The sequence below is a fragment of the Sinohyriopsis cumingii genome, chromosome 9, assembly GCF_028554795.1.
Source record: "Sinohyriopsis cumingii isolate HCF-2022 chromosome 9, ASM2855479v2, whole genome shotgun sequence".
Lineage (NCBI taxonomy): Eukaryota > Metazoa > Mollusca > Bivalvia > Unionida > Unionidae > Sinohyriopsis > Sinohyriopsis cumingii.
The window spans coordinates 30,660,556-30,688,543 of NC_142969.1; the positions used below are offsets into that span (position 1 = coordinate 30,660,556).

At 35.3% G+C, this 27,988-nt stretch overlaps 1 protein-coding gene across 1 annotated transcript; it reads right to left on the reverse strand.

The window, feature by feature from the left end:
- LOC149791491 (MAM and LDL-receptor class A domain-containing protein 1-like) lies at window positions 1–25,088 on the reverse strand. The gene is made up of 8 exons (XM_089969210.1): window positions 25,024–25,088; window positions 19,374–19,490; window positions 13,624–13,950; window positions 11,672–11,737; window positions 6,217–6,543; window positions 4,052–4,306; window positions 2,794–2,872; window positions 1–2,151 (listed from the first exon to the last, which is right to left on the reverse strand). Exons 2-8 carry the CDS (start codon window positions 19,450–19,452, stop codon window positions 1,965–1,967), a joined length of 1,320 nt encoding a protein of 439 aa, XP_089825336.1. The 5' UTR covers window positions 19,453–19,490; window positions 25,024–25,088; the 3' UTR covers window positions 1–1,964.
- Window positions 25,089–27,988: the final 2,900 nt, after the last annotated feature.

A 27,988-nucleotide genomic window follows, 5' to 3' on the forward strand; every position in this document is an offset into this window, starting at 1 on the left:
TTTTATGCGATTCAACAAGAGATTGTTGACACATTAGTGCAACGCTGACTATTAATGACGCCAGTGCCTTCCATCTTGAATTTCGAAAGGATTTGAACTTAGATTCACTTAGAACTATTATTACTAGGACTTCTATTTTTTTAATTCTTTTATTATTTTTGGATTTAATTCCAAATACCGTATGTTATTTTCTCATTTTTGCACCTTGCTTTCTAGGGAAATTAACTATTTTGTTCAGTTTTACAAAGCTTGTTTTCTTCACTCTTTTTTGTTACTTATTTTAAGAGCACAGACTCGTAACAGTTGGATGTTTGTTACACAGCTAAACTTTATTCCCAGCTTTATTTAATGGACTTTTGTTAGTAATTCTAGTATTATGGGGATTTCATTTCACAATACCGCAAGGTCATTCTTTTTACATGTTCACTTTGCATTTCAGGGAAATAAATTGTTGAATTTAACAAAATTTGTTGGTTTCGCTCTCTTGTCACTTTAAGATCATAGAGTACTGATAAGGTATATGCCTGTATGTATGTATGTATGTTGGTAGGTAGGTACGTAGGTGAGTAGGTAGGTAGGTAGGTAGGTTTGTGTATGCATGTATGTATGTGTGCATGCATGTATATTTTATGTGCGTATGTATGTGTATATATATATATGTATATTTATGTGAAATTTACTGTGCGAGTTGAATATTATGGTAATCGTCACTTAAATAAAGTATTATTATTAAGAGAGAACTTGCCAATACAGTTTTAAATTAGAAACAGTATGGTGAAATGTATATATGAAGGACATGATCTAGCGACATAACTCTAACGAAGATGCCTTACTGAAGACTATATTTGCGATTGGCCTGCTACAATATCTGAAAAACTTCTTCATGAGTAAAATATTTAGAAAAATCCTAAATTTTCTGCTTTTCTAGAACTTTAAAATATGCTTTCTGGATTAAATCTAGTCCCAACAAATTCATCATATTACCGCTGAAATATATCACGAGATCAAGAATGCCTACTGCATTCCCTCCCTTGATTTAAGCTAGTTGTGCTAATGTGCATGACGTCATTTTAGAGCAAGGCGTCAGTCTGTTTACTCCAGAGATACATTTATTGACCTGTCATTTCAATTTTTTTTGTGTTTTTTTTAATTCAAAAATGTATGGGCCACTTGTTTTTTATTTTTGTTTTTTTTTTAATTTCTAAAGGAAGTAAGACCATATATTTCTTCAATCATTTTTCAGCCCATATAATAACTACAAATACATAAGAAGAAAAATTATTTATATACATAAAATGTATGCAATTATCGTGGAAAATAAGAAAGAGACAAGACGATGTCATCTCTCAGTAGTTAATTAATTTAGCCTGGAAGAAAATATATGGTGTATTCCTCGTTTTGTTGATAAGCAAGGGAGAACAAGGATATAAAGGCTGACATTTAAATGGGAGCGATGGGCAATTGATATATTGATATTTGTTTACAAAATAAGTTTCTTCCCTTGTTTACGCTTTTATGAAAACTATCGCCCTTCCCAATCATCTCCAACCGATATGGCCTTTCATAAAAAATGATTTATCTTAGTCTGTTTTAAAATCTGTGCCTGATATCAAACTTGCATTGATATAATCTGAAGAGTAATTAATCTCTTTGAACTATTCACTGTGTTTTCTGGTACTGGTTCCCTCGTCTTACAGTGTTATAGGGGGTTACTTCATCTCATTTTGACCTCTTAACGATAATACTGTTTAAAACTGTGCTGTAGTTTATAAATATGATTGGTTTACAGCTCTGCTTCCCTCGATTCCCATAGGGATTATTTTTTATTATTTCGACGTCTTGACGACTTCGTTGTTGAATCTATGCTGCATTGGTCAAATTTGAATGTTTTCAAGTAGCACTCCAACAAAAGACCAGCTAATGAAGAGTCACACATATTTCTCAACCTGATCTTTGTGACTGTATTATTCTATAGTGTCGTACTCTGGCTGTGCGTTATAATACGCTATGTCTGACGTCTGATGTTCTATTTCCGGTGAAAGTTTGACGTTATCGTAGTAATTGTATGCCAAAAACACTCTGCTATTGGCTTCTTTGAAAACTGTGCTTTTTGTCAATGGTTTTGTTCTTGATCTCGAATCCCTTCTTCTTCTGAAACAATTAATGAATAAAGGAGAGATTTATCCCATGTTATCGATAAAAATATAGTCTAATTTTATTTGTAATTTCGTATAGTATAGTTATTTGCGTTACTAGAAATGTTATATATTTCTCGGTTCTTCAAATTAAAAAGTGAACAATGTTTAAGCTTTATTTCTTTTTGTTTCCATTTCAAATTGACCAAATATTTATACATTGTTAAATGCAATACTTAGAAGATAGGTAATAATATGTATGACACGTGCCAAATACTTAGCATCAGCATCAGCGGTCACATAATACGTATAAATATATATTGTTCTGATAATTTTGCTTAAAGAAAACAGATAACATTTTCACTGAGTCACATGGTGAAAATGCTTCAAAATTAAATGGTTTCATCAAAAGTTTATATTTATTACATCACGGACTGAAATTTGACTGAAAACTATACTTCGCATGTGAATGAAAATGGAACATTAGGTACCAAGGCAATTGCTGATCAGGTTGATTGTGGACACTTTATAATAAATAGATTTATAATCTCTTCTTTTTGCGTTTTAAACCGAATATTATCCCTGCAATGGAAAGCTAATAGGTCTAATTGCCTAAACTGGTTGAATATTCTCGACAAATTGTGTGCTGGATGCCTACCTATACACATATAAAGCCGCGAGAGACAGACCAATGGCCAAGATAAGACATCCAATCACTATGCTGACGATGACACCAGCTGAAAATGAAATGAAATATCTGAAAATATAACAAAGTAAGTATATCATTTGCTTCAACAATCATTCAAAATAATTTGCAAAATTCTGCCATGTCACAAGGTTTGCACAATGCCTGATATTGCTATTCTTTTTGACAATGATTGGAGCAACTGTGACACAGTTCTGTAATTAACCTTATCTCAAATAGAATATTGTATCAAACTGGACAAAGTTCAGACTCTGCAACTGTAAATTTCTCATGTTTTCGCTTGAGTGGGGTCAAGTGATTACTGATGCAAATTTACTTATAGTGCGAAGTACATTGACGCCTGTCACTTCCAGGATCTAATATCTTTAAATGAAGACACTTGGGAAAATGTTTATATTTTAAATAATTATAAGTATAGCATTGTCATTAAAAAATAACAGTAATACACACTTTAAACAGAAACAGAATGTGTCAAAAAGCGCCTTTAATTACATATGAACTTAGTTAATGAATTTATTAATTTTAGTAGTTTTGACAGATGTTGCAGGGCTTTATGGATTAGATTGAAAATGATATTATGAACGTTATGAACATCTGCAAATGTGAATGTGAGTAATATAATTATTAATGGCGACTTAACAATATCGCATATATTTCCTAGCAAATCCTGTGATAGTAGTACCTGTACCTACCTGCATTAAATGGTGCTAGTATGACCGACACAAAATCAGTTCATACTAGTTGATAAGTAGATATATATATATATATATATATATATATATATATATATATATATATATATATATATATATATATATATATATATTTATTTATTTATTTATCATGTCATCCTGAGTGCCACATTCTAGGCTCTCTTGATCATGATTGCACCTAACTGCACATCACAAGAACACAGAGGGAAAGAGGAAGAACACGCTGTCCATTGTGAAGATGGTAGTTAGGAAAAGGGTTGTGAGAAAGAAAGTACAATAAAAGACTTATCTCATAACCGGTACAAATATTAAATTTTATAAGTGAAAAAAGCAAAATACAGTTTACTTCCTATGCCAGATGGAGCTTAAACTGACAAGAAATAACGCGAATAGTTGTATCGCCGTAACTATTTCTGTTTTACATCGTGAAGAGCAGTCATCTTGAGTTTCGTGTAATTACAAAATAACTGGAATAACCTTTCGTGTAAAACAAGTACCTTTAATGGAATCACTGACCACGGGCAAAATGCTTGGTGATGCTGGTACAGTATTAGTAGGAGTAGTGGTGGAATTATCAGGCACAAAAGTGGCGGTCGCAGTACTGGAATTATCAGGAACAGCAGTAGAGTTGATACTGATAGAATTGACAGCAGTGGTAATCACGATGTATTTGGAAGTGTCAGGATCTTTGCGGATGTAAGTAGAAGAAGTAGCGACGGTAGACGTTGGTCCAGACGTTTTCATTGGCGCCTCTATAACAGTAACTAAACAAAACGCATTAGTAAACAATTCGACTTCCAATACACTGTTCATTTTATTACTTAACATCTAAAATTGCAAGAAGACTAGAAGTCTTTTGAGAATAGATAATATGACGGGCTCGAATATATGTAATCGGGTCGTACACCAAAAATGTTCTTGTGTGTGTGTGTGTGGGGGGGTAATTTATGAATGATTCCTATCTGTCACTAAGCTAAAGTAGCGATTTTGTTTTTAATTTCTCACAAAAATGAGACACTAAATGCCATCCATTTTCATCACAATTAACAACAATGAGACACCATATGCCATCTATTTTCATCAAAATTAACAACAATGAGACACCAAATGCCATCCATTTTCATCACAATTAACAACAATGAGACAATAAATGCCATCCATTTTCATCAAAGTTAACAAAAATGAGACACCAAATGCCATCCATTTTCATCACAATTAACAATGAGACACTAAATGCCATCCATTTTCATCCAAAATTAACAATTAAAACACTAAATGCCATCCATTTTCACCATATTTAATAAATGATTCATTGGGCGATTCAATGGACTGATTTTGTAACGTTTTGCTGAGAAAATGAAGACGAAAGAAGATTCTCTATACATGCAATGTACCATTATAGGTAAAGCATGGATGTACAACAACAGCGTATTAGTCAGGCATTGACTGTAATGTTTCCCACGATATAAAGGACAATTTTAATCACATAAAAACAAACGTTTTGACAATAATCGGAATTGTGCTTTTAAAGGAAAGATAAAGAAGCATTTTTCAAAATCATTTGGTGTCGTAAGTTTAATTTGCACTTTTCCCCAGGGCACCATCTCCTTTCCTCGAAGTTTTCGCTCAGCTAAATGCCTACTTGGGAGGAGTGAGTGATGTGTAGACTTGACAAATATGCACTCCTTTAATGAATAATTGAAACAGCAACAAAACAGCGAATTCGGAAAGAACAGAACACATTGTATGTTGCAGTAGTTAATTGGATCGTTAGTATGATCCAGTATAAACTATTATGGCCAAATGAAAATTTTTAGTGGTCCAATACTTGTTAATTTCGGAAACGATTTCTTGTTCGCCTGATCCTGTCAATTGTTAACATGTCTGACTTTATGATTATAATAATTTTTAAGTATCGATTAATAATTGTCTGAAAATGCCAGCTTTCAGCCATTAAGATTTATGTTCACACTTTAGTTCTCAACATCTAAAGTACAATTGGTTTATGTGTACGCTGTTAACACTTAACCAATATTGTCCGTCTTATTATTATTATTGACTGTACTAACGTAATAATACTGTCAATCTGAGTTATACTGCATTCACTGTAACAAAAATTATCGTGCATGGCTGATGTACACGCATGCAAAATGAGATACTAATATTTTCCTCATATGTTTCTTATTATAACCTGAGTGTAATAAAGAAATTGTATTGACTTGTCTTGTCCATCCGTTTGACTTCTCAACTGAATGGTTCTAGGGCATCGTCCAACGGTATATAGTATCAGCGTGCCAAGACATTACATATATTGCTTCAGTGAAATACTTATGTCATACATTGCAAATAAAATACATTCTCTGCAGTACCCATTTATCGAGTAGACAAAGCTTATTGCATTGAAAAGTCAAACTAGTGGGTCATTCTGGTCGACATTTATGTTTGTATATTTTCTGATTGAATTGTAATAAGGTGCATGTGTAATTAACTCATAACAAAAAACAAAAATCATCGGGAGGACAGATTGCTTTTTCTAAGTCAAAATTTTTTATTTAGTTGGCCGTGTATTAAGTCCAATAAAATGTCAGAGATAAGATAATTACTTTAAGTTTCACTTATCTAAAATTGAAAGCTACAAACAAATAATAGCTCGATAAGTTACCTGGGCACAGTCCTTGCTTTAGGGAAATTCTTCCGATGCCATATTGTCCATAGCAGTCCCGACCATGTACGAAGCTGATTGCAATTCTGGACTTCTTAGATAAATTGATACTTATGGAAATCGGTGACCAGTGTCTGCTTGATTTATTCCTCCAATTGTTAGACAATACCACACCCTCATACGACCTCACTTGTATATACGTTGTACAGGTGTCATCAATGAAATACTGAAACGCCAAACACTTCTGTCCCGGAAATATTTCTGACTTTGAAGTCAAAACAGACTCATTTCTCAGAGAAGTGTAGAACTGGTTTGCTGTGAATAATCCTGAGAAAAGAGTCAAGCTAATTAATAAAAAGATTATATTTCTAAGAATGTATACCATACGTTACCTTGTATCTTCTAATCATGCGGTGATGCGGCGAGATAAATCACGTCCTCAGAATGAAGGAATATATTGCAAATTTAATTTTTAAGGCTGCATTAATATATCAAAACATAAGAGAAAATTCGAGCAACACACGCTTAATAGTTATGTGGTAAACTAATATAAAATTAAACTAATTATATTGTACACTAATATAGACTTAAATTAAACTAATAATATATCTTTTGTTTCTAGGTATGAAAATATAGCAGTAAATGTACACAAAGACGTTCATTTACAACGAACTTATAAATTATATAGCTTTTTCTTTCACAGAAATTAATTAAGAACGAAATCAAATCACTATAGCTTTAGATAGTTATTTTCTAGCAATTGCAAATTCCTTCAGACTAGTATCATATTTCTGATATTCACGTTTCATATAAAGATAAAGTATGTTATAGAAACGACGAGCATCCGTTCTTGCAAAAGAAACTATGCATTATTCAGATGTTGATATCGTGGAATTACTGATGCTGATAGTTGGCTCTCCAAAACTTGATCTCAATTGTCACGAGAATTTCCGCGACCTTTTCAAATTTCGTCTACTAATTAAATGTATATCTAAGACTTCAGTGGCAATAAATGGCTATTTACATGAATGTGTTAGAAGTAAACAAAAGCTTAACAATTAAAAAATCTTTTTCAATCATGTTCCTAATTACCACCGCCATGTAATCTAGGTTGCCGAGCAGTTCTTAGAGACATTCAAGGATGCATGTTGGGGATTAGTTAGAGATTGTGTGGATAATAATTTTGGATGAAAGGACTTTTGACTTTCTTATTCAATAATATCTTTCTCGATTTATCCTTTTCATAGATAATATAAGCATCTCTCAAAGTATTGAAATAGTACAATTGCTTTCATCCGGTGTTTGCTATTTTTGTAGACGTTATGAAAGCTTCTTTTCCCTCGCGTAGAATTACAGCCATCGCGAACGACAATCATGTTTCGACAAAACACTAACTTTAAGTAGTTTGCACTTTATAACTAAAGGACTGAATAGTAATGGTTCAAACATCCACAATATTTCACAGCTGCAAAGGCAAAAAAAAGAAATAAACTGCGAGGGTTGAATTACACATAGGATTAACATCGTGTACTAGCAGTTTTCGATCTCACGACGTAACCTAACGCACTGATGAACGTGCAGTTGAAATTATCCAAGTTTAGAAGCTCATGATCGCATAAGTGATGTTCTGGAATATCTACTAAATATTATTCCCACAATGCATTGTGTTCTCTTCGTTTTTCTTGCTTGATGTTTGACTGAAACTTCATGACATGATAGATAATTCAAGAATGTCTAAACAGGATATTTTGGTAAATGAAAATAGTTCTAGGCTATTCAAAACAAACATGATTTTGTGGCCAAACAAAATTGATCTAAAGCTGTTCAAAACAGAAGGGTGTTTTGATCAAACAAAGGGTTGTAAGGTGTTAAAAATAAACACGATAGTTTGACCAAAAATAAAGGTTTTTTAGGTTATTAAAAATAAACACGCTTTTGTGGTCGAACAAAAATGAATTTAAGCTATTCAAACCGAATATTGTATTGTGGGCAAATAAATGAGTTTTTATACTGTTCAAACCAAACACGGTATTGTGGTAAAACAAAACAGAATTTAGGATGGACAAACCAAACACAGCATTGTGGTTCAACAAAAAGGTTTTTAGGCTATTCAAAAAAAACACGGTCTTTTGATCGAACTAATAGCTTTTAGGCTGTTCAAAGGAAGCGTGGTACTGTGATTGATCTATGGGGTTTTAGGCCGTTATCACGAAACACCGATGAACAAGCATCATACTTATATTCGGTTGCACAATCAGCAATATATAACTTTGTTTCTAAATGAGTTGGTTAGGATTTATCTCTGAATAAAAAATGATATAACCCACATAAGTGGATTTGGTCTTAGTCGTAAGAGTTTATTTCAAATGGTTTTGCAGCTTTTAATTCTAAATACCCATTATTTAATTATTTTTGGTATTGTCTTCAGAAGATCGTTGCAGTAGTTAAAGGTTAAGATGCACGAAGAATAATTTAATTTTGTTAGGTGCTGTTTTGGGCGCAACATACATAACTTCCGCGTTTGTTGGCTACCAATATTTGTGTTGGAATAAAATGAATGACCTATTAGTGTATGTCCATGAGACCATTTAGAACCGGCTGAGTTGCAGGTGCATCCTTATTATCCTCCGCATTTGCCAAGAGGCCGACCTCAATAAGCATTCTATCTACTGTTTAGACTTTAATGCTGCTTTCCATTTAGTGCAAACAAGAACCTTAAGTCGTCGGGAAATTTCCAGGAACAAATCCGAATAATATAGGGGTCTCCAATAGGAAGCATTGACAGCGTCTTGTCCCGATTAGGATAGTAATACGTTAACTATATGACGAAAGTTGGACCTATTTCATAAATTTGTTTAGTTTTCTCTGATGTAACACTAAAACAATAACTACCAGGCATGGTTATATTGACTCCAATGATATTTTATCCAGTGTTCAATTTGACTTAAATGATAGCGGTCGTGCCGTGATGCAAATATAAGGTCCACACGCAAAGATTCCATTCCAATACTCATCAAATAATACAATTTGTCTTATGGCAGTAATTTATAGTACACTTTAAGGAACAAATACTCTTTCATTCGTAATAACAGATTCGCGGTGGCATTGGTGAAATGTTATCGCTATCTAGAGGCTGATCGACCACGTTGTTATTGTACTGATCCCGTTAATGATAAAAATATGGAATTAACGGATAGAATAGATAGAGATCTGAGATATAAAATAAAACACCACGAGCACAAGTATACAAAATATAGCAATTCAATCAATTATATACAAAACTAAATTGTAAAAGACACTTGAAGTATATACTTCGAATAGAAAATAATTACCAAATCTTTATTACAAAATGCATTTACAGTTCCTTGTACACCGATATAACCAGTAGCATCCTAATGTCGAGTGTAAGTATTCGGACTCAGTTGTCTAGCGTGACTGCATAACCTGCACAATGGCCTCGCTCTTGCATACATCTTCTTACGGATCTCAACTGCAATATGGATACCTTCAACGTCTCCGTTACTTTGCTGTGTGGAACTTTTCCCTTGCTCTCTTTCCCCCTTTCAAAATCGTCTCTTTACCCTTTTACAGAATCGTCTATCAAGAATACCAATACACTTCCCTTTTACTTTTATTGAACGAGATAACATTATCATTATTCATCTTCGGAGTCACGATCTCAGCTAGACTGACAAATTGTGCCATGTATAACATTTGTTAAACACGACATGTCACCTGATAACGCAACCCAAACAGTTATTTATCCAGTCAGAATATATGTTTATTTAACGACCAGATTTAACACCCACACAACCAGGTTTGTCGTTTTAACTAGTACAAAGGCTGTCTTTGCATCATTTCAACGACTGGCATTTTCAGATACTTAGAACAGAATTCACCTTGCCTTGACCAGCCTGCTTGACCGTTATCAAACGAAAACTTCCGTATAAATCAATCATGCCCATACATGGAACATTAAATCACCGAGTTCTATTTCAGGCACTAGCCTTAACAGCATAACCTAAAATATTGATTAATTTAATTGGCTATGTGTTACGCTGACCATGCAACACTCAGTTATGTGGTGCCATAGCATCTTAAAAAAGTCATACTCTTACAACGGTCAATATGATGCAATTATTTTATTACTTAAAGTATGTAAGTTTTAGGCAAAGTTTCAGTATGTTTGGAAACAGTCGGCATCCCGGTTTCTTGCTTTTGTTTTAAAAGGTAATCATAATCACACCATGAATAGAGTCGAAGAAAACGTATCCCTTATATAAAACTAAGAAGAATTATAAGAGGTTTTGAGATACATGCTTTATATATATGTAAAAATGCAAAGACTCATATATACTAGTAGCATGGACTTTGCTCAATATACTTTGAAATCAGAAGGAGTCGCGTAAACGTATGCTGATTTCAAATCGTCCGATAAAATTTACACAGTGGAAAATGGTAAATTGTATAGGATGTTGTACTAGCCAAGATTTAATATTATCCTCATAAGTAACGAGAATATTAGCTTCATTCAAAGCCATATAGCTACCATCAGTGGCATCTTGAAAGACAGATATGAATTTATCCACATAAGTAGTAGTAATTAAATGCCTGATTTCATATGTTTGTCGAAGTATTCCAGCGTTTATGATATCAGTGCATGAATAAAATATTACCATGGGCTCATCAAACTGGAGGAACTGAAAATTTCACATATGTCCTACTTGCACTGCAGCAGTGCCTCCAGGGTGAAGACAAACATATCGCTGATGCAATTAGAGTTAGTTTGCATCATAAAGAAGTGTATCAAATAATGTCAAATTGGTTCAGGTATGTTAAAAATGAGCGTATGAAGTTTGTGACTTTGCAAGAAAAGAATATTGTCTAAATATGATGCCTCTATGCCTTCAGAGGAAATAATACTATTTTCCAGCACTGTATTCTTTACAAAAAAGATCGTGTATTCATATGTTTCACTTAACTGCAGATAAGAAGAGGCTAGGTAGGATTACATTTAGGGTTTTATTATTATGAAATAAATGTATTCACCATAGATTTTCCCCTTTATGACACCCGATGTATTGCAACACATGAACCTCCTTACTGAGACACCAACGGACGTCTAACCAAGACGTGGATCACGTGATGGCCTCAAAAGGAATAGTATTGATAAGAACGCGTGACGATTTAAAGACTGAATTCTGCCTGTCAAGGGTTACCACTTTTGTTATCGTGAGAGGAAACATGCCTGTGTCACTATCGGTTAGGATATCACATGACATCGATCAGGCACTAGAGGAATAGACTCCATAATCTCAAAGAAAACGCTTTCATGCATGACAACAAAACTTGAGTGAATATGTAAAACAAACGAGAACAATAAATATGTGAGTATGTGCAACTGGAATCATTTGATTCTTAAATTACAATAATGTGAATTGATAGTGCAAACTACCTTGTCGGTTACTGGTCATCATGAAGTCTCCATCCCAGTTGCAGAAAACGTGATGTTCATTACAGTCTGGAGAAAGGAAAAAATATAAGAAGTAGAAACAAACAGACTGACCATATGTTTTGAACCCAACAAAGGCTATTTAAATACGTATCACACTGGTCTTTTTCGCTACCTCTTTGAGTCCCAAACAAGGCCCGACGTAAGAAAAGATTGGATGGATAGCGGAGATTGGTGCGCAGCAGAGGTTGAATATGCAGACCGGTACGGTATATGGTTGTTGAGGAAAGGTTACAAATGTAGATGAATTTACGAAAATGCTTAAGACACATGGCTCTTGAATATACGAGAAAACAAATGCGGATGAAATGCAGAGTAGTCAGAAACTCAGATCCTAGCTAAGTATAAAAAGCTAATGTTAGGGAGGTGGAACATTTATAGAAAGTTGCATACATACATACATGCATGGCGGGCATTAAATCATCAAAACCTCCCTAAAACATATCAGCGTTAGTAACACAAACATCTATATCAATATCTTGTAAGATACCTTTTTGAGCAGATATCAGATATTGTTTTGATGTTTGTATTCCTTTGTTTACTCTTGTCTGATGGATAGTGGCATTATTGTCCCAAATACGGTTTATCACTGAAAATGTTCAAATACGATGATCGTAAGTAATGTTTAGTCTCCAATAATGTTCCCAACAACTTTAAACATAGTTCCTAAACAATGACAGATGCTTCTGCTTCAAGCCATTCTTGATGTCACGCGTTGAAGTTGAGCGGCAAGTGTAGTCTCTACTGAAGCCCATTGGCTTATATGTATTGGGTCTTAATCGCTGCAGGTATAGTTTCCTACTTTGAAATGTGACTATGTTAGCTCAAGCGGTAGAGCGCCCGTATCAGAAAGAATCTGGCCAAGGTACTCATATATTTTGTCGACCTGATACATTCAGCACTTCGAAAAAGATTAATAATTTGAACTTGCTATATTATAAGGAGGGTATCTTAATGGATGTTTAAAGGAGGCATAAGCATAGGAAAATCATTAGACAAAATCAGAGTGAAATGTAGCGGTACAAGCTGAAAAAATTAGTTCGGATAGTTCACGTATTACGTCACGGGCATAGAATCCCAGTCAAGCCGATATTTTATGAGATGTGGCAGCGAGCACGTTTTTTTGTGTATTATCTAGGTTTTACCCCCGCAAGGAACGTATGAACCAAACTCACTTACGCCATCTATCAGTATATCAATCCGTCTATCCACCCATCACTTTCTTTATCTCTCCCAAGAAATGACTTTGTAGGAAAAACCAGACCCAAATTAAAAATAAGTTAAAATTATACCAGAACCGCGCAAAGTAAGCAAAACTAGAATAAAAACATAATACTAAGCAATGGTAAAACATTAACTCCTGCAAAAAACAATTGATTCTCAAGCTTGTGTTTATTTCACGATGTCATATTTCTGACAATAGTACAGTATGCATCGTTGTAGATGGTGCCATCATACCTCTATACTGAGGTCAGCACATCTCAAAAGGTTACTCAGCATTATCACTTAATAAGATTCATTTTGATCACGTTTGAATTGGATATGTCGCGTTATGGAAAGCGCAGCTTGATACATTTCCATTAATAAAGCTATATTTGTTATATTCTACTCTGAAAATATTAATTAATACATGATGACTTGCAAGTATACAAATCACGCTATTCTGAAAAGCTGTTTCATGTACGAGCTTATTGTACCCAAAAGAAATATCACTGTTACAGGAACTTCAAGAAAACCAAACCAAGATATAATTGTAAAAACCATTCAAATATGATGGTAACTCTAGAAAAGTAAGAGGAGACATTTTAATACCAATAGTATAGAATGCAAAATTATGCCAGTGATACCATTGTACTGATGCACGCTGTTATTCCTAGCAGTAGTAGTAGTAGTACCTATACATGATCCTGGTGTGATGGCCACGTCGTCCAGTCCTATGTTCCCGTTATTCCGGATTTCTCCCCTGATCCGAAACGATGCAACTGTGTTGCTTGCAGCAGTAGTTTCAGCGATTGCGAAACGCCACGTGTTTTCCCGGACAAACAAGGTCTTCAGTTTTCTGCTGCTTCCTCTTTCACTCACGCTGATCTCTATCTTTGCGGTATGGGTTTCCCTCACTCGATACCAAAATGTCAGACATTGAAAATCATTAATACGGACCTGGGTGCTCTCTAAAGTTGCATGTGAATGATTCTCAGTCATGTACAAATAATATCCTTTATCTGAAAGACAGAATGGTTACCGGTCATACATGTATAATGTCCTTTGTCTGAAAGACAGAATGGTTACCGGTCATACATATATAATATCCTTTTCCTGAAAGACAGAACTCTAATCTAATCTTATTTAATTATAGTGGTGTTCGTCCAACTAGGGACGTGTACCACTAGTTAATGATGCCACCGGCATCTTTTTAATTACTCCTGGGGAAGGAATTAGAGCCAAATCCCCCAGGCTTTACTGTACTCACTGAGTACTTATTAATTGGGCCGTCAGATCGAGGTACTATTGAGTGCCTGTCGATCTGAGTGTATAGCCAGAATGAGTGGGATTGGACCCAACACACTCATTTTCAGTTGCTATGATATGCGACATGGGGGAGTGGTCCCATCCTACGGTTGCATTGCTGCTTGTTAGGCGTGCACTGCACGTATGGTATTGGTGTCTGTTCGTGGCAAAGGAGGCCAGGCTGCGGTTCGGGAGGCGGCCAATGACACAGGTCGTTATTGCTTTAGACATCCGGGTATCCATGGTCTAAATTCCGTCTTAATTTTGAAGAAAAAACTCTGTGTTGTTGTTGTTAAAGAGTTGGTTAGAGTAGGGTTATTAGAGTATAGGTTGACAGCTATGGTTGTGAGAGTTGCCACTTGATGTGGCGTGCCCTGCTGGTATTAGGTTTTGGGTCCACTTTTTGCTGAGAAGAGCGCAGTGGTTATTGTTAATTGGTTGTTTTGGGTCCTGATTCCTGATTATATTTAGTTTGCAGCCTTGTGCTGCCGGACCTGATAGTCTTTGGGTTTTTAGACTACCTTATATGTACTAATTTGGGGTCCTACTGCCTAGTTCGAGTTTGTTTGCAGCCTTGTGCTGCCGGGCCTGATAGTCTTTGGGCTTTTAGACTACCTTATATAATCTAGTATTGAGTCCTATCTTGTGATGTGGGCGGCCCTGATGGTCTGAATTTTAGACCACCTTATACGTATTAATTTGGGGTGTTGTGGGTATCACGTATTTTAATGGTGCTGTCACCTAGGTGGTGGTGTTAGTTGTTTGGTATATTACATTTGTTGTTAGTTGGATGTTGTTACAGAGAAAGACAGAACGGTTACCGATCATACATATATAGTATCCAAAGACAGAACGGTTACCGGTCATACATATATAATATCCTCTGTCTGAAAGACAGAACGGTTACCGGTCATACATATATAATGCCATTTGTCTGAAAGACAGGACAATTACCGGTCATACACAGATAATGCCCTTTGTTTGAAAGACATTGGAGTAAATTGAATGCTTGACAAGATGCACGCAAATACTAAAATATTAGAAAATGGTAACTTCTTTTACAAATATAACATAAAACGTACGACATGACAATGCTAACGAAAATGAAAGGGGTCTATCTGCTCCGTTGAAACCCTTACATTTTAAATGAAATCACTTTCGTTTCAACACAATTATTTATTTTTCATGTATAATTTTGTCCGTATACTTGTCGAGTTTTTTTACGGATATGTTACAGTTTTACAACTTTTTTGATATAAGTAATCCGATGCAGGTCGTTTATTTTAGTTCTATAATGTCAATAGTATTCTTCAAAGACAGAAAAACCGCTCCGGTGGCCATGTGGTTAGAGCGTCCGCCTAGGATGCGGGAGGTCGTGGGTTCGATCCCCGGCCGAGTCGTACCAATGACTTACAAAAATGGTACTAACAGATGCATCGCTTGGCGCTCAACATTAAGAGGTTAGTGTTAGGACTGGTCGGCCTGGTGTCAGGATAATGTGACTGGGTGGGCCATCATGCTACATGTCTGCGGCACGATGCCCCAGTGCTAGACATCACTAAAAACTGCCATACTGCATACATTGTAGCGATATGACTGAAAAATTGTTAAAAGCTACGTTAAAATCCAAATCAAAAAGACAGAACATGTGCCTAATTCCATCCATTGGGCAGATACATGTGTGGGTGGATTTTCGTTTTACCAGGGACTTAATCCTAATACTTCGAACTACAAACCGGGTTATTATTCTATCCCGGACAACAAACGAGGTAAATACTCTACCTGGCTTATCCAGGTTTCCCAATCGAGATCAAGTAATGCAAGTAATTCTGACTCGTCGGTCTACAACAGTAGTGGAAGTTGTAATTACACTTGCATAAATCAATTAAACCATGTACAGTTTGCAACTTTAAGAAATTATTTTTTACCATCCCTCCGTCAAGACCCCAGCCAACCTCCAAGATTTTTTATTCACTCAACTGTGTTATTCATAATCCTTACACATATTTAACACACTTTGTCTGTTCTTGATCCCGTGAATAAACAGGAATGCATACTACAGAGCTGTAAGTTTTATTCTGCCGGCAGATGTATGATGGTGGACGGAACAATAGGTTATTGAATTAAGGAAACCACAAAACAACCATATTTGTCATGGGATGCGATTGATTTATAACGTAAACTGTGATTATTTACTTTCTAACTTTGAGAGTTTGGGAATAATCTCATAATATGCATTTAGTTTGTCATAGAAGAATTGCACCCAGAAAAAATGGCAATATGGTGAACAAACTGTCAATAATAATAATAATAATAATAATGACAATAATAATAATAATAATAATAATGAGGACTTTGTATAGCGCCTAATCTTTAGAAGCTCTAAGCGCTTTACAACATTAGACAACACCTTTAAGATAAAAAAAACAAACTTATAATGATATGATTACAAAAACAAACACCATGAAATTAGAAAACATTAAAATAAACATGCTGAGAATATTTAAGGTAGGAAACATTATTAGGTCTTTAAGTTTGTTTTTGCAGTCGAAATAAGTGAGTTTTGAGAGCACTCTTGAATGTAATCACTGTGTCTTTGTGTCTAAGTTCAGTGGGCAATTCATTCCACGTTGCTGGGCCCTGGTATGCAAAAGAACGCTGTCCATATGACTTTGTTTTCATAGTGGGAATAATGAGAATACGACTGTCAGAAGAGGAGCGTAAGTATCTTGCTGGTGTGTACACATGGGTGAGGTCGGATAGGTATGTTGGACTAGAGTCCGACAGTGAAACGTAGCACAGAGAACACATTTTGTGTTGATTCTGGATCGAATGGATAGCCAGTGTAGGGTACAGTGCAGCAGGGAGGTGTGCTCTGATCGTGGTACTCTAAGTATGATCCGGGCAGCTGTGTTGTGACCTTTTTGAAGTTTCTGGAGCAGATATTGAGATGAACCAGACATAATTGAGTTACAATAGTCCAGTCTTGAAAGTAGTAATGAACACACAAGTGTTCTAGTGGCATCAACTGAAAGATATTTGCGAATTGAGCTGATGCGTCTCAGCTCAAGATATGCAGCCTTGCATATGTTCATGACATGTTGGTACAATGTGAGAGTACTGTCCAGAGTAACACCTAGGTTTCGTACTGATTGTGTGAATTTAATGTTGGTGGTGCTGATATTTATTGTTTGAGGTAAAGGATGTGAATGAGAAAGTCTTTGTGTTGTGATCAGAATGGCCTCAGTTTTATCAACATTCGTCTGCAGCTTGTTACATGTCATCCATGATTTCACATCAGAAATGCGCCTCCCTACACCTTGGATGGTAGTATCAACTTCAGTTGGGTGGCGAGATTTGTATATTTGGGTGTCATCAGCGTACAATTGGTGAGACACTGGATGATGATCTATCACATTTGAGAGCGAATGAGTGTACAGAATGAAGAGAACAGGTCTAAGAACAGACCCCTGTGGAACACCACAACATAGATCAACTGGGCTGGAGTGTATTCCATTTGCAGATACAATTCGTGTCATGTTGACCAAGATGGACTTGAACCACAGTAAGGTTGTATCATGAATGCCAAATACATGCTGGAGACGGTGAAGTAATATATCATGGTATATTGTGTCAAATGCCGCAGACAGCTCAAAGAGGGTGAGGACTGTAATCTTTCCGCTATCCAACGCAGAGAGGATGTCATTAACTACTTTTCAGTACTGAGGCAAAGGCGATATGCAGATTGTACATTGCTAAAAAGACTGTTTGAATTTAGATGAGGTACAAACTGGGATAGAACAACCTTTTCTAAGATTTTTTATATAAATGGGAGATAAGAAACTGGGCGGTAGTTCTTTAAATCGTTATGGTCTAGTGTTGGTTTCTTCAGCAGAGGCTTTACAATGGCAGTTTTGAAAAATGATGGGAATTCCCCGGATAAGAGAGAGGTATCAATAACATCAGTTAGTGAAGGCAATACTGGATCTAAGCACTCAAGCAGTAGTGATGTTGGAATTGGATCAAGTTCACATGACTTTGGTGTACTCTTCATCAGGATTGTACGTACGAAATCCATAGATAAAGGTTAAAATGCTGTTAATGGTTGCCGCTCAAATTCTATATCCCAACTGTATGGTGAGGACGAGTCAATTGAAATTGTGGTGTCAAGCTTATCTCTAACGGTTTGTAATCTCGAAGAGCTCTTTTCAGCTGGAACGTTCCATGATGTTAGTGTAGTGGGCTGATTTCGCTGCATGGACTATATTTGTGACATTCTTCTTAGCGGCTTCATAGATTTGCTTATGAATAGTGAGTCTGGTGTAAAGCCAGAGCCTCTCAGCTTTACGGCGGTCTCTTTTAGGAGTGCGAAGCTGGTCCCTAACACTGCTATACCATGGAGAACACTTTTGAATTGATACTCTGCACTTGGTAGCTGGGGCATGTTTGTGAAGCAATGAACGCAGGCAGTTATCGAGTTGTTCTGCGGTAGGAGGTAAGCAAGTTGTCAAATATAATAAGAAGAAAATTAAAATAAGAAAAAAATATGACCATGAATAGCAATAACAACAATCATTCAAATAACTATAATCTGATTTCAAGGATTGCCATAATGATTAAACGTTTTATATACTCTTACTATACACATATTATAATCATATTTTTGGGAACGTTACTTGCTAGATTTGGGTGCTCAGTGCATATGCTAAACATTGCAACTGGAAGGCTTAGTAGGATTGAGGGAAAGAAAAGGGAATTGTGACTTATACCAGTAATATAATTGTATTGGTAGAAGATGAATTCCATTGTGACCGTTTGTCCAGCCTATAAACATTTAAGAAAAAATATTTTAATGAAGTTTATTATCTCTATCTTTGATAATTCGTACGAATAGTGAATGTCATACTTAGTGGTAACAACACCTTTATAATAATATGCGCTGGTTATTTATTGGATATTATGTATGTTTACACCTGCATTCCAATGTATTGAGATGTTTGACGTGAGGTACTGTCAATATAGACTGCACGACCGTGACATGATGTCAGACTGCTTGCTGATTACTGCTGATCTAAGAGTCAGAAATATAGAGAGATATTTACAGATAAAAGACAAGTTAGTCAAATCTGACACTGACTACTTTTGTTGGTATGGTCATGCCATGGGCCAATATCCTTGTTCAATCCTTGGTACGATGTTCTTAAGAAATTTTCCATCGACCAACCACAAACATCTTCTTCAAAATCGCAACTCACTAAAAGAAAAGAAAAAATATTGTCTTTACAATTATTGAAATTATACTCTTTACAACCTAAGTAGCTAAAGCGACAAAGAAAAGATATCCCACTTTATGTCAAATATATAAGAATGAATATATCAATCTTTGAATAGTGCAGTTAAGAAGGCGCATCTAATGACATATTAGCATCATCGGTAGTAGTAGTAGTAGTACTAGTATTATTAGTAGTGAAATGTGCTTGAGTTGTGTGTAGCTTGGCTTCAGAATTATTTATTACTTATCGATAAGATCCATTACTGTATCAGTGTGTGTGTATGTGTGTGTGTGTGTGTGTATGTGCGTGTGTGTGTGTTTTATTTGGAGTTTTAACGCAGCTTTTACAATTTTTAAGCCATAACGCTACGATATATGCAATGCGATAGTTTATAGTTGTTGTTGTTGTTGTAGGGTTTAACGCCATTATTTAGCACAAGATAGGCTATACATGGCGGCCAGTATTAATGGTGGAGGAAGAACCACCCGAAAGAACCACCGACCCACGAGAAGCTACTGGCAAGCTTTCTCACATACCCACATTGGCCGAATTGTAGACTCGAACCCACGCAGACAGAGGTGAGATGGCAGTGATCCATAACGGAGAGCGCTTTAGACCACTCGGCCACTCGGGGCCCCAATAGTTTATACTGATGTCTAGCACTGTGGCATCATAACGCAGGCACGTAGCATCGTGTCCCACTTAGTCACATTATCCTGACCCCAGGCCGACCAATCCTAACATTAACATCTTAATACTGAGCTTCAAGCGAAGCAGCTGTTTATACCATTTGTTATAACTGGCCCGGGTTTCGAGCCATCGACCTCTAGGATCTGAGGCTGACGCTCTAACTACTTTGGACAAAGAAAGTGTTAAATTATCAATACCTGGTATAAGCATAAAAACTGAGCGTAACATGTCAACCAGTAAGCAACTTTATAAGTCTTGGCTTAGAGTATCCTTTGTAGACCTTTTGCTCATTCATTCTCTTAAAGCTTGTAAGGAAAAAGTCCTGATATTTAAAGTGTCGTTTTTTCTCCTTGGACTCGCAAAAACATATCCAGTGAAGACTAAACATTTCCAAATCTGTATATTGACTAAAACTTTTCAGTTTGATGGAAATCAGTCTGCCTGTAACACAGGGTAACATTTAGTTTTCCTTTTTTAGAGAACTATTGTGCATATCGAACAGTATGTGCTGCCTTCTTCTAGGTGATGTATTTATTTTCCTATATTCTTAATTTCTTCGACTATGGCCATTTTGTCGCTTGTGCTATCCTTCCAACCAAAAATGTCTACCAAGAGCAAAACACTAGAATGCACCAGATAGTCTTATTAGAACCCAACGACGAACAGAAGTACATGTCATTAATCTAGAAAACATGAATCGTAGCCAGACTTTGAGGGGTCCTTACATTATTTATTTTATAAACCAATTTACAGCCCAATTACAACTGTATTGAACAAACATTCATAAAGTTTTACACATATACATATATAATATAAAACACACGAATACTATCAAATACAGATAACACAATGTATTTGTTTTGCCTATCGAAACAGGTAAATGTATAGAAAGATGTAATCAATGACACTTGTATTAACAATAGAACACAAGACGAAACATAGACACTTATGGTTTACCTCCTTGTCCTAACATTAACGGTATAATTCCTTGTGCTAACATCAATCTTCGTTTTTTGTTTTTTGACTGTCATACCAACGACTAAAAAAAACATCAACAAGCAAAACAACATAACAGGTAAAAGAGCATAACAGAAAACCAATCAATGATATCGGCAATAAATGCATTACTATTTGCAAAAGCAATTGTTATGTCAGCAGAAGAATATAACACAAACACAAGAACAGTAAAAGCATATTTACGATGACATTAACAAGGACAATAAATAAAGAATGATTATTAATTAACGAAAATACGTAATATATGAATTCAATTCTAAAGAAATATTAATCTAAACGAACAACTGGCTATGCTAAGTTATGCATCTTTATGTCGAGGACATCATAGGGGAGATAAACGTTTGTGCCTTGTCCACAACATGCATGGGAAATCGTGTAGACAAGTGTGAAAGAAATGAAAAATATTTTATATATGGTTTTATTTAAAGAAACACATCCTTGAGGAAAAATATTTTGCATGTTCGAGAATAATATAATAGTTATTCATAATCATGTAGATCATGACACGTGGTAGGGGATTCGATTTTAACAGAACAAATAGTATTGGGTTATCATGGAAAAGGTGGAATGATTATATGGGGGGGGGGCAGATTAATTATCAAGAAAGCAAGAAAACGTTCTCAGTATTTTAATTTAAGACATGTACTTTGGGAAGAATTAGTTTATCATGAAGAAAAGAAAAGAAATAAAACCTGTATGGGCTTGTGGTAGCTTTCAGGCCAAGAACAGCTTATTATTTCAATTTTAAAGAGAGATAATTTGAGGAATGCCACTGTAGTGATGGTGGTTCCCCTTCCTTACTCGCTGTCGTTTGCTCTCGTATGTAGGTAACATAATAATCATGGTGATATTATATGCTTGTATATGTGTTTGTGAGCCTTTTATTTAGTTTCTTTTAACAGTAATGACAACTCTGTAGCTTGTAAATTTTTAACATTGTATCATTAGATTAGGAGAGGGAAGATCCCTATCAAAAATAAATAAAACCCACGTAGCGAAACACATAGAAAACTTCAAGTAACTGGTAAATTTAAGAATATAACTAATAATAATAATAATAATAATAATAATGATAATCATACTAATGGAAAACCTAAGGTAATTTTCAGAGACCTTATCACCCTTTATAACCTTAGGTCATGCAATAAGTTCTGATTCATATTTATTGATGGTGTTAAAAAAAAAAAACCATTAACAAACTCACGCAGCTATATCATATTATGACAATAATCAATAACAATGGGCGGAACAAATATTTTATAGTAAATTACATGTGTAAGGTCTTTTAATTGTTAATAATAGCATATTCATTTTACAATATCGATGATTCAAACAGATTGGAGAAAGAAAGATATCATCAATGAAACATGAAATTACAATAGGAAATTGGACGAAACAAAAACAGCGGATTTGTTTGTTCCTCAAGTTGCATTATATATGCTTGTAATCAATCTGTTTCTTTAAAGACGAAACTGAAGAGCGGGATATTTTCATTAATAAATCTACAAGTATATATCGCAGGAAGGAAAATTAAAATGTACTGCCCACAAAAAGCAAGTAACGGAAAGGGGAAAGTTAGAACATGAGGATATAAAGAATTGTGTGGTTGTTAGCAATATTAATTAAATGATAATAATGACTTAGATAAACTGTAAATACATCTAAATATTTGAAATATTTTTGCTGGTTCATCATTCTGCTTAGTTCATATTTCCAACTCCTTTAAACATGCTAGCCAGTATGTGAAAGCCAGTGCCTTCAACGTTCAACTACTTTGCTATGCTGTGCTCGTAGTACTCTACTTTCATCATATAAACCGTCTTGTTGAAATCGTGAGCGTGTCTTATTTGTATTTGATCAATATGAATCAAAACAGAAGTTAAAGAACTTGAAGCAGCTTATCAGTTTGCAAAGGAGATTGCGAATATTGCTAAAGGTTAAGAACTAGATTTTGTAACGGACATACTGGACAGGGCTGTCATTTGTTCCGTCAATACACATTTGTTTATAGTCAGTCTGAACAGCAAGTATATGTATGTGATGTAAATAAAATATAGTATTGGTACGCTCTCTCTCTCTCCCTCTCTCTCTCTCTCTCTCTCTCTCTCTCTGTGTGTGCGTGTGTGTGTTTGTGATTTGGATTTTGAACGTAGTTTTAATATTTTTCAGTCATATCGTTACGATGTCTGCGTTGTGGCAGTTTATAATGATATCTAGCACTGGGGCATCATGCCGCAGACATGTACCATGCTGAATGCCAAGCAAGGCAGCTATTAGTACCATTTTATAAGTGTTTGGTATGACTCGGCTGGGGATCGAACCAACGACCTCCAGCAACCGAGGCGGGCGCTCTAACCGCTAGGCCACCGGAGCGGTCTTAGTATGCTGTATTTTCGGTATACCACTCGCTGTAAAAAATGTTCATTAAAAGCTATTTCGGCAAGCCTAGTTTCCTTTTAATGAAAAATGTATACATCTCGTGTTATACCAATAATACACCGTACATACTATGAAATTGTGTTTTCAAATTATAAGGCCATATTTTCTCGTCGTTCATAATGAAATGGTTTCCATTGCTTTCAAAAGTTATTATCAGCAGGATACAAAACGGCATTCTTAGTTTCGTCATCCTAAGAGCATCTTTTCTGAGAAAATTGCACTTTGCTATGGTAAAGACTAATACAACGCAGTTTTTAATAGCTGTTGAGCTCCTACCTTGACATTAAACTTCAACAGGTAAGTCTATGCTGAATGGAACGTCTGAGAGATGATAAATAAACGGTTACAGTTCTTGTCTCAAAAATGTCATAAGCTACCGCGGAAAACTAAAATATGTGTGATGGTTATGGTGTTCAATATTTTTCTTCTGCTTCTACATGTATTCTAAATATTGTAAGGAAATGACAAATGTAATCGATATAAATTTAATATACTTTGTGGAGATATAGTATGGGCAGGAAATGGGGAACTGAATCGCAGGACAACCATTTTCTCAGCGTGTGAGAATAAGGACGAGGAGAGCGAGGGAAGGAAAAACAGTACTCATTTTTAGGGACTGTGGAATGACATGCTGGAAAGGTTAACTTAGGAAATTATAAACAGTGCAAAAGACAATGTTTGGCTGCATAATTATAGCATATCAGTACATGTCGTTGCTCGTGAATGTATCAGAACTTTGTGATTCGTTTCCCAAGCAGACAATACATATTCAGTTACGTTAGTACGTATACATTAACTGTATATTATACATACATTTTTTGATGTGGAACAAAAATAATCCCCGGTGGACAATAAATTGTCACAACCATCATTTTCACTGAATGTAGAGGCTCATGTGGGGGGGGGGGGGGCCTCATGTGGAACTGTTCCTAATGCTAATGGTGATTAAAATGTATTATAGTATTCATTGAATGGAAAATAAAATAATTTATTTATGGATTTCAAAATTTGATTTAAATATATTCCAGTATTCATTGAACAGAGATTATAATATTTCTTTCGAAGATTTGGCAGCACAATGGTATGTGTTGCAGCATTCCCGATAATTTTACTTACGATTCTCACCGATTCTTCAAACGTTTTGAGCCATTTAAAAATGAATAAAATCTGACTGCCTTATAATAGTGATACACGTGAAACAAAAACATAATCTATATTCTGATAACGGAATTTTCAACCTTTTCAACATTATGATTTGTCTATTATTTTATTAACATTTCGAGTCTTAAATCGCACTCTCGAAATGAGAGAGAGAGAGAGAGAGAGAGAGAGAGAGAGAGAGAGAGAGAGAATATTTGCTATACTCACGGGCATTCAGATAAACACAAACAAGGGCATGGAAAAGAAGAACTGTCAACACCAACCCTTCCGCAGTGAACATTTCCAACTATGACTCGCTTTTAAGAATGATAAGTGCAGTTAATATCGAATGAGTCACATGATGAAACTAAACTTCTCTCTTATGTTGCAACACACTGTCGATAAGGGGAAACGAACGATTTCCAGATTGAAAAATTAAGTACATTTGCTGCATTAACGTGTTCTCATAGAGAAAAAGGAAACGTTTAATGGGGTTATTTACGTACTCTTAAATAAGTGACAAAATAGTTCAATGGAATCACGTTTGCTTAAATATTCAGATAAAGTTAAGAACCTTCTACAAACAATGTAATTGTTAAGTCCATCATGGCAATTTAGCTTTGAGATTAATTTGCCCATTAGGACAGATAATGTGATTTTTCATTTTGTCAAACCTGATGACCAAGTAAACTTTGGCACATATGTATTAATTTGAGGCACACATATTATTTTAATTTTGTGGGTTCAAGAGGGGGTGGGCAGCTGTATCTCTTGTTGTAGCTTTAAAGCCATTTTTCACATGATTGGTTATAAACGACTTTCAGTATTTTAGATGGAGGAATATCTATGAAAGACCACGTTAAGACCACCGTCACAGGGGAAGCTACGGGCAAAGCTTTCTCATAAACTCACGCTTGCCAAGCCGAGACTCAAATCCACCCAGAAAGATGCGAGATTTCAGGGGTCTTAAAGGCGAGCGCGTCAGACCACTTGGCCACGCTTGGAAAATTGCACACAAAAAGAAGTTATGAAGACTGCTGTGTAGCACATTTAACCTGGAAAAACAGTTTGAAGAAAAAGTGATCCTCCTCGATATGTAAGAAAGTAATACGTTATCAACATAAAATAATGAAATAAGCTCAATATGTGACACTGTATAGTTAATTACCTTGTAACTGATTTATCAAAACGATGATATCCTGACATTTAAGAGGGGATTCAATTTCTTTAGGAATGAACAATCATAGCTTGTAGCAGCTGTATAGTGTAGTATATGGAACCATGACACACACACACACACACACACACACACACACACACACAGATATATATATATATATATATATATATATATATATATATATATATATATAACAAAACGTTATGAATAAACAAGATAAACAGTCGTATTAATATTTTTATTATGTATAATGTATTATTTGAATATATTGTCTTGATATGCATTCTAAATATAATTGATCATAATATATTTAAAATGTATTTCTTAAAACCTCTTCTTTTTTAGTTAATTAGTAAATTTATTTTTTATATTAGTTTTTAACTTTCACTATTTAAATTAGAATATAATACTATAACAATATTCTTAAATAATTGCAGAAAGGGACGTAATTCAAGTGCCGATCAAAATATAGCTTATAGAACATAACATTATATTACAAACAAAAATTAATGATTGTCGTATAGAGTTATGAAATTTAGACCTTTTGTATATAGCGTATGAAGACGGTAATTCCAATGAATCCAATAGGTTTTCCTTTAAAATACGTTCCATCTCAAAATCATCTATACCAACAGCTTGAAATGAAAAATCTTGCAAAGTATGGGAACTGTCGTTAAAATGTATATGCGTATGTGTGTGTACTTTATCGGTGCGTCTTTAGATGTGCGACAGCTTAAAATTAATATGGTACAAAATATCAGAATAAATGAATACCCTATTTGCTTCTTTAATTCAATAAAACCGTCAATGCAACAATTAGATCTGGTAATCGACCCACTACCACCCTATCTATTACGAATGTGGCTACCGTTGCTTATTAGGGCACTTGATTTTTTAACTACCATAGCCTTCTGTACAGGTATATGCCTGTAAGCATACACTCCCTTTATCTGCTAATAAAAAAGTTATGCAAAATTGAAATTGATATGCCCTTATTTCATATAATGTGCCAAGTTACTCAAAACTTCTACAATAGTTCTACAGATATCCATGATGCCTTGTCCGAGACAGAATCACATATATCCCAGTTCACGTTCTACCCCTTTAAATGTAGTTCCTATTATACATGTAACATTCTTCTTCAGTGTGGACTTTAGAAAGGTTTGTGATGTGATGAGATGTACAAAAGCTCTCTAGTGGGATAATGTATTATTTAAGAAAGAGTATCATTACTGTTGAGTTATTTCAGCTAACCATTTCAAACTGAATAGTAATATTCTTCGCGCTGGCGTCATGGCAAAGAAATAGTGTGTTTCCTTAACATTATCAAAACTATTCAATATAGTACATATAACATATATAATAAACGAAATCATTAACAAATGTGACTTGGGCAAATTTTAAGTGGTCAGACCGTATAGCAAAGTAAACATTATAGCAAATACTGATAGTTCACAATTAAAACATATCAATTAAATATGAAGCTAAGCGTACAATGGAAGTTATCTTTTTATTTATATATTACAATAACATTAGCACGTGTCCATTCTCAGGACACATTAGCATTTTTACGGCGATAGTAGTAAGGGGGGTCACCCTAGCCTCAATGGGAATTAGCATTACAGAGACCCCTGGGTCACTCTAGCCTCAATGGAAATTTAACATGGAGAAAAATCGTGGGTCACTCTAGGCTCAAGGGGAATTTGACATGGGAAATAGTCTTGGGTCACTCTAGTCTCAAGGGGAATTGAACATGGGAAATAGTCTTCGGTCACTTTAGCCTCAAGGGGAATTGAACATGCAGAAAAAGTCTTGGGTCACTCTAGCCTCAAGGGGAATTCAACATGGAGGAATAAAGTGTGGGTCTATTTAGGGACAAGGGGAATTGAACATGGTGGGATTGTCTAGGGACAATGATGGTAGAGGGTCAAACACAACAGAGACAGAGAAATACATGCACTAGTACAAGCGAGAGACTTATATATAAAGCATTACCAAGACCTGAAATCTTGC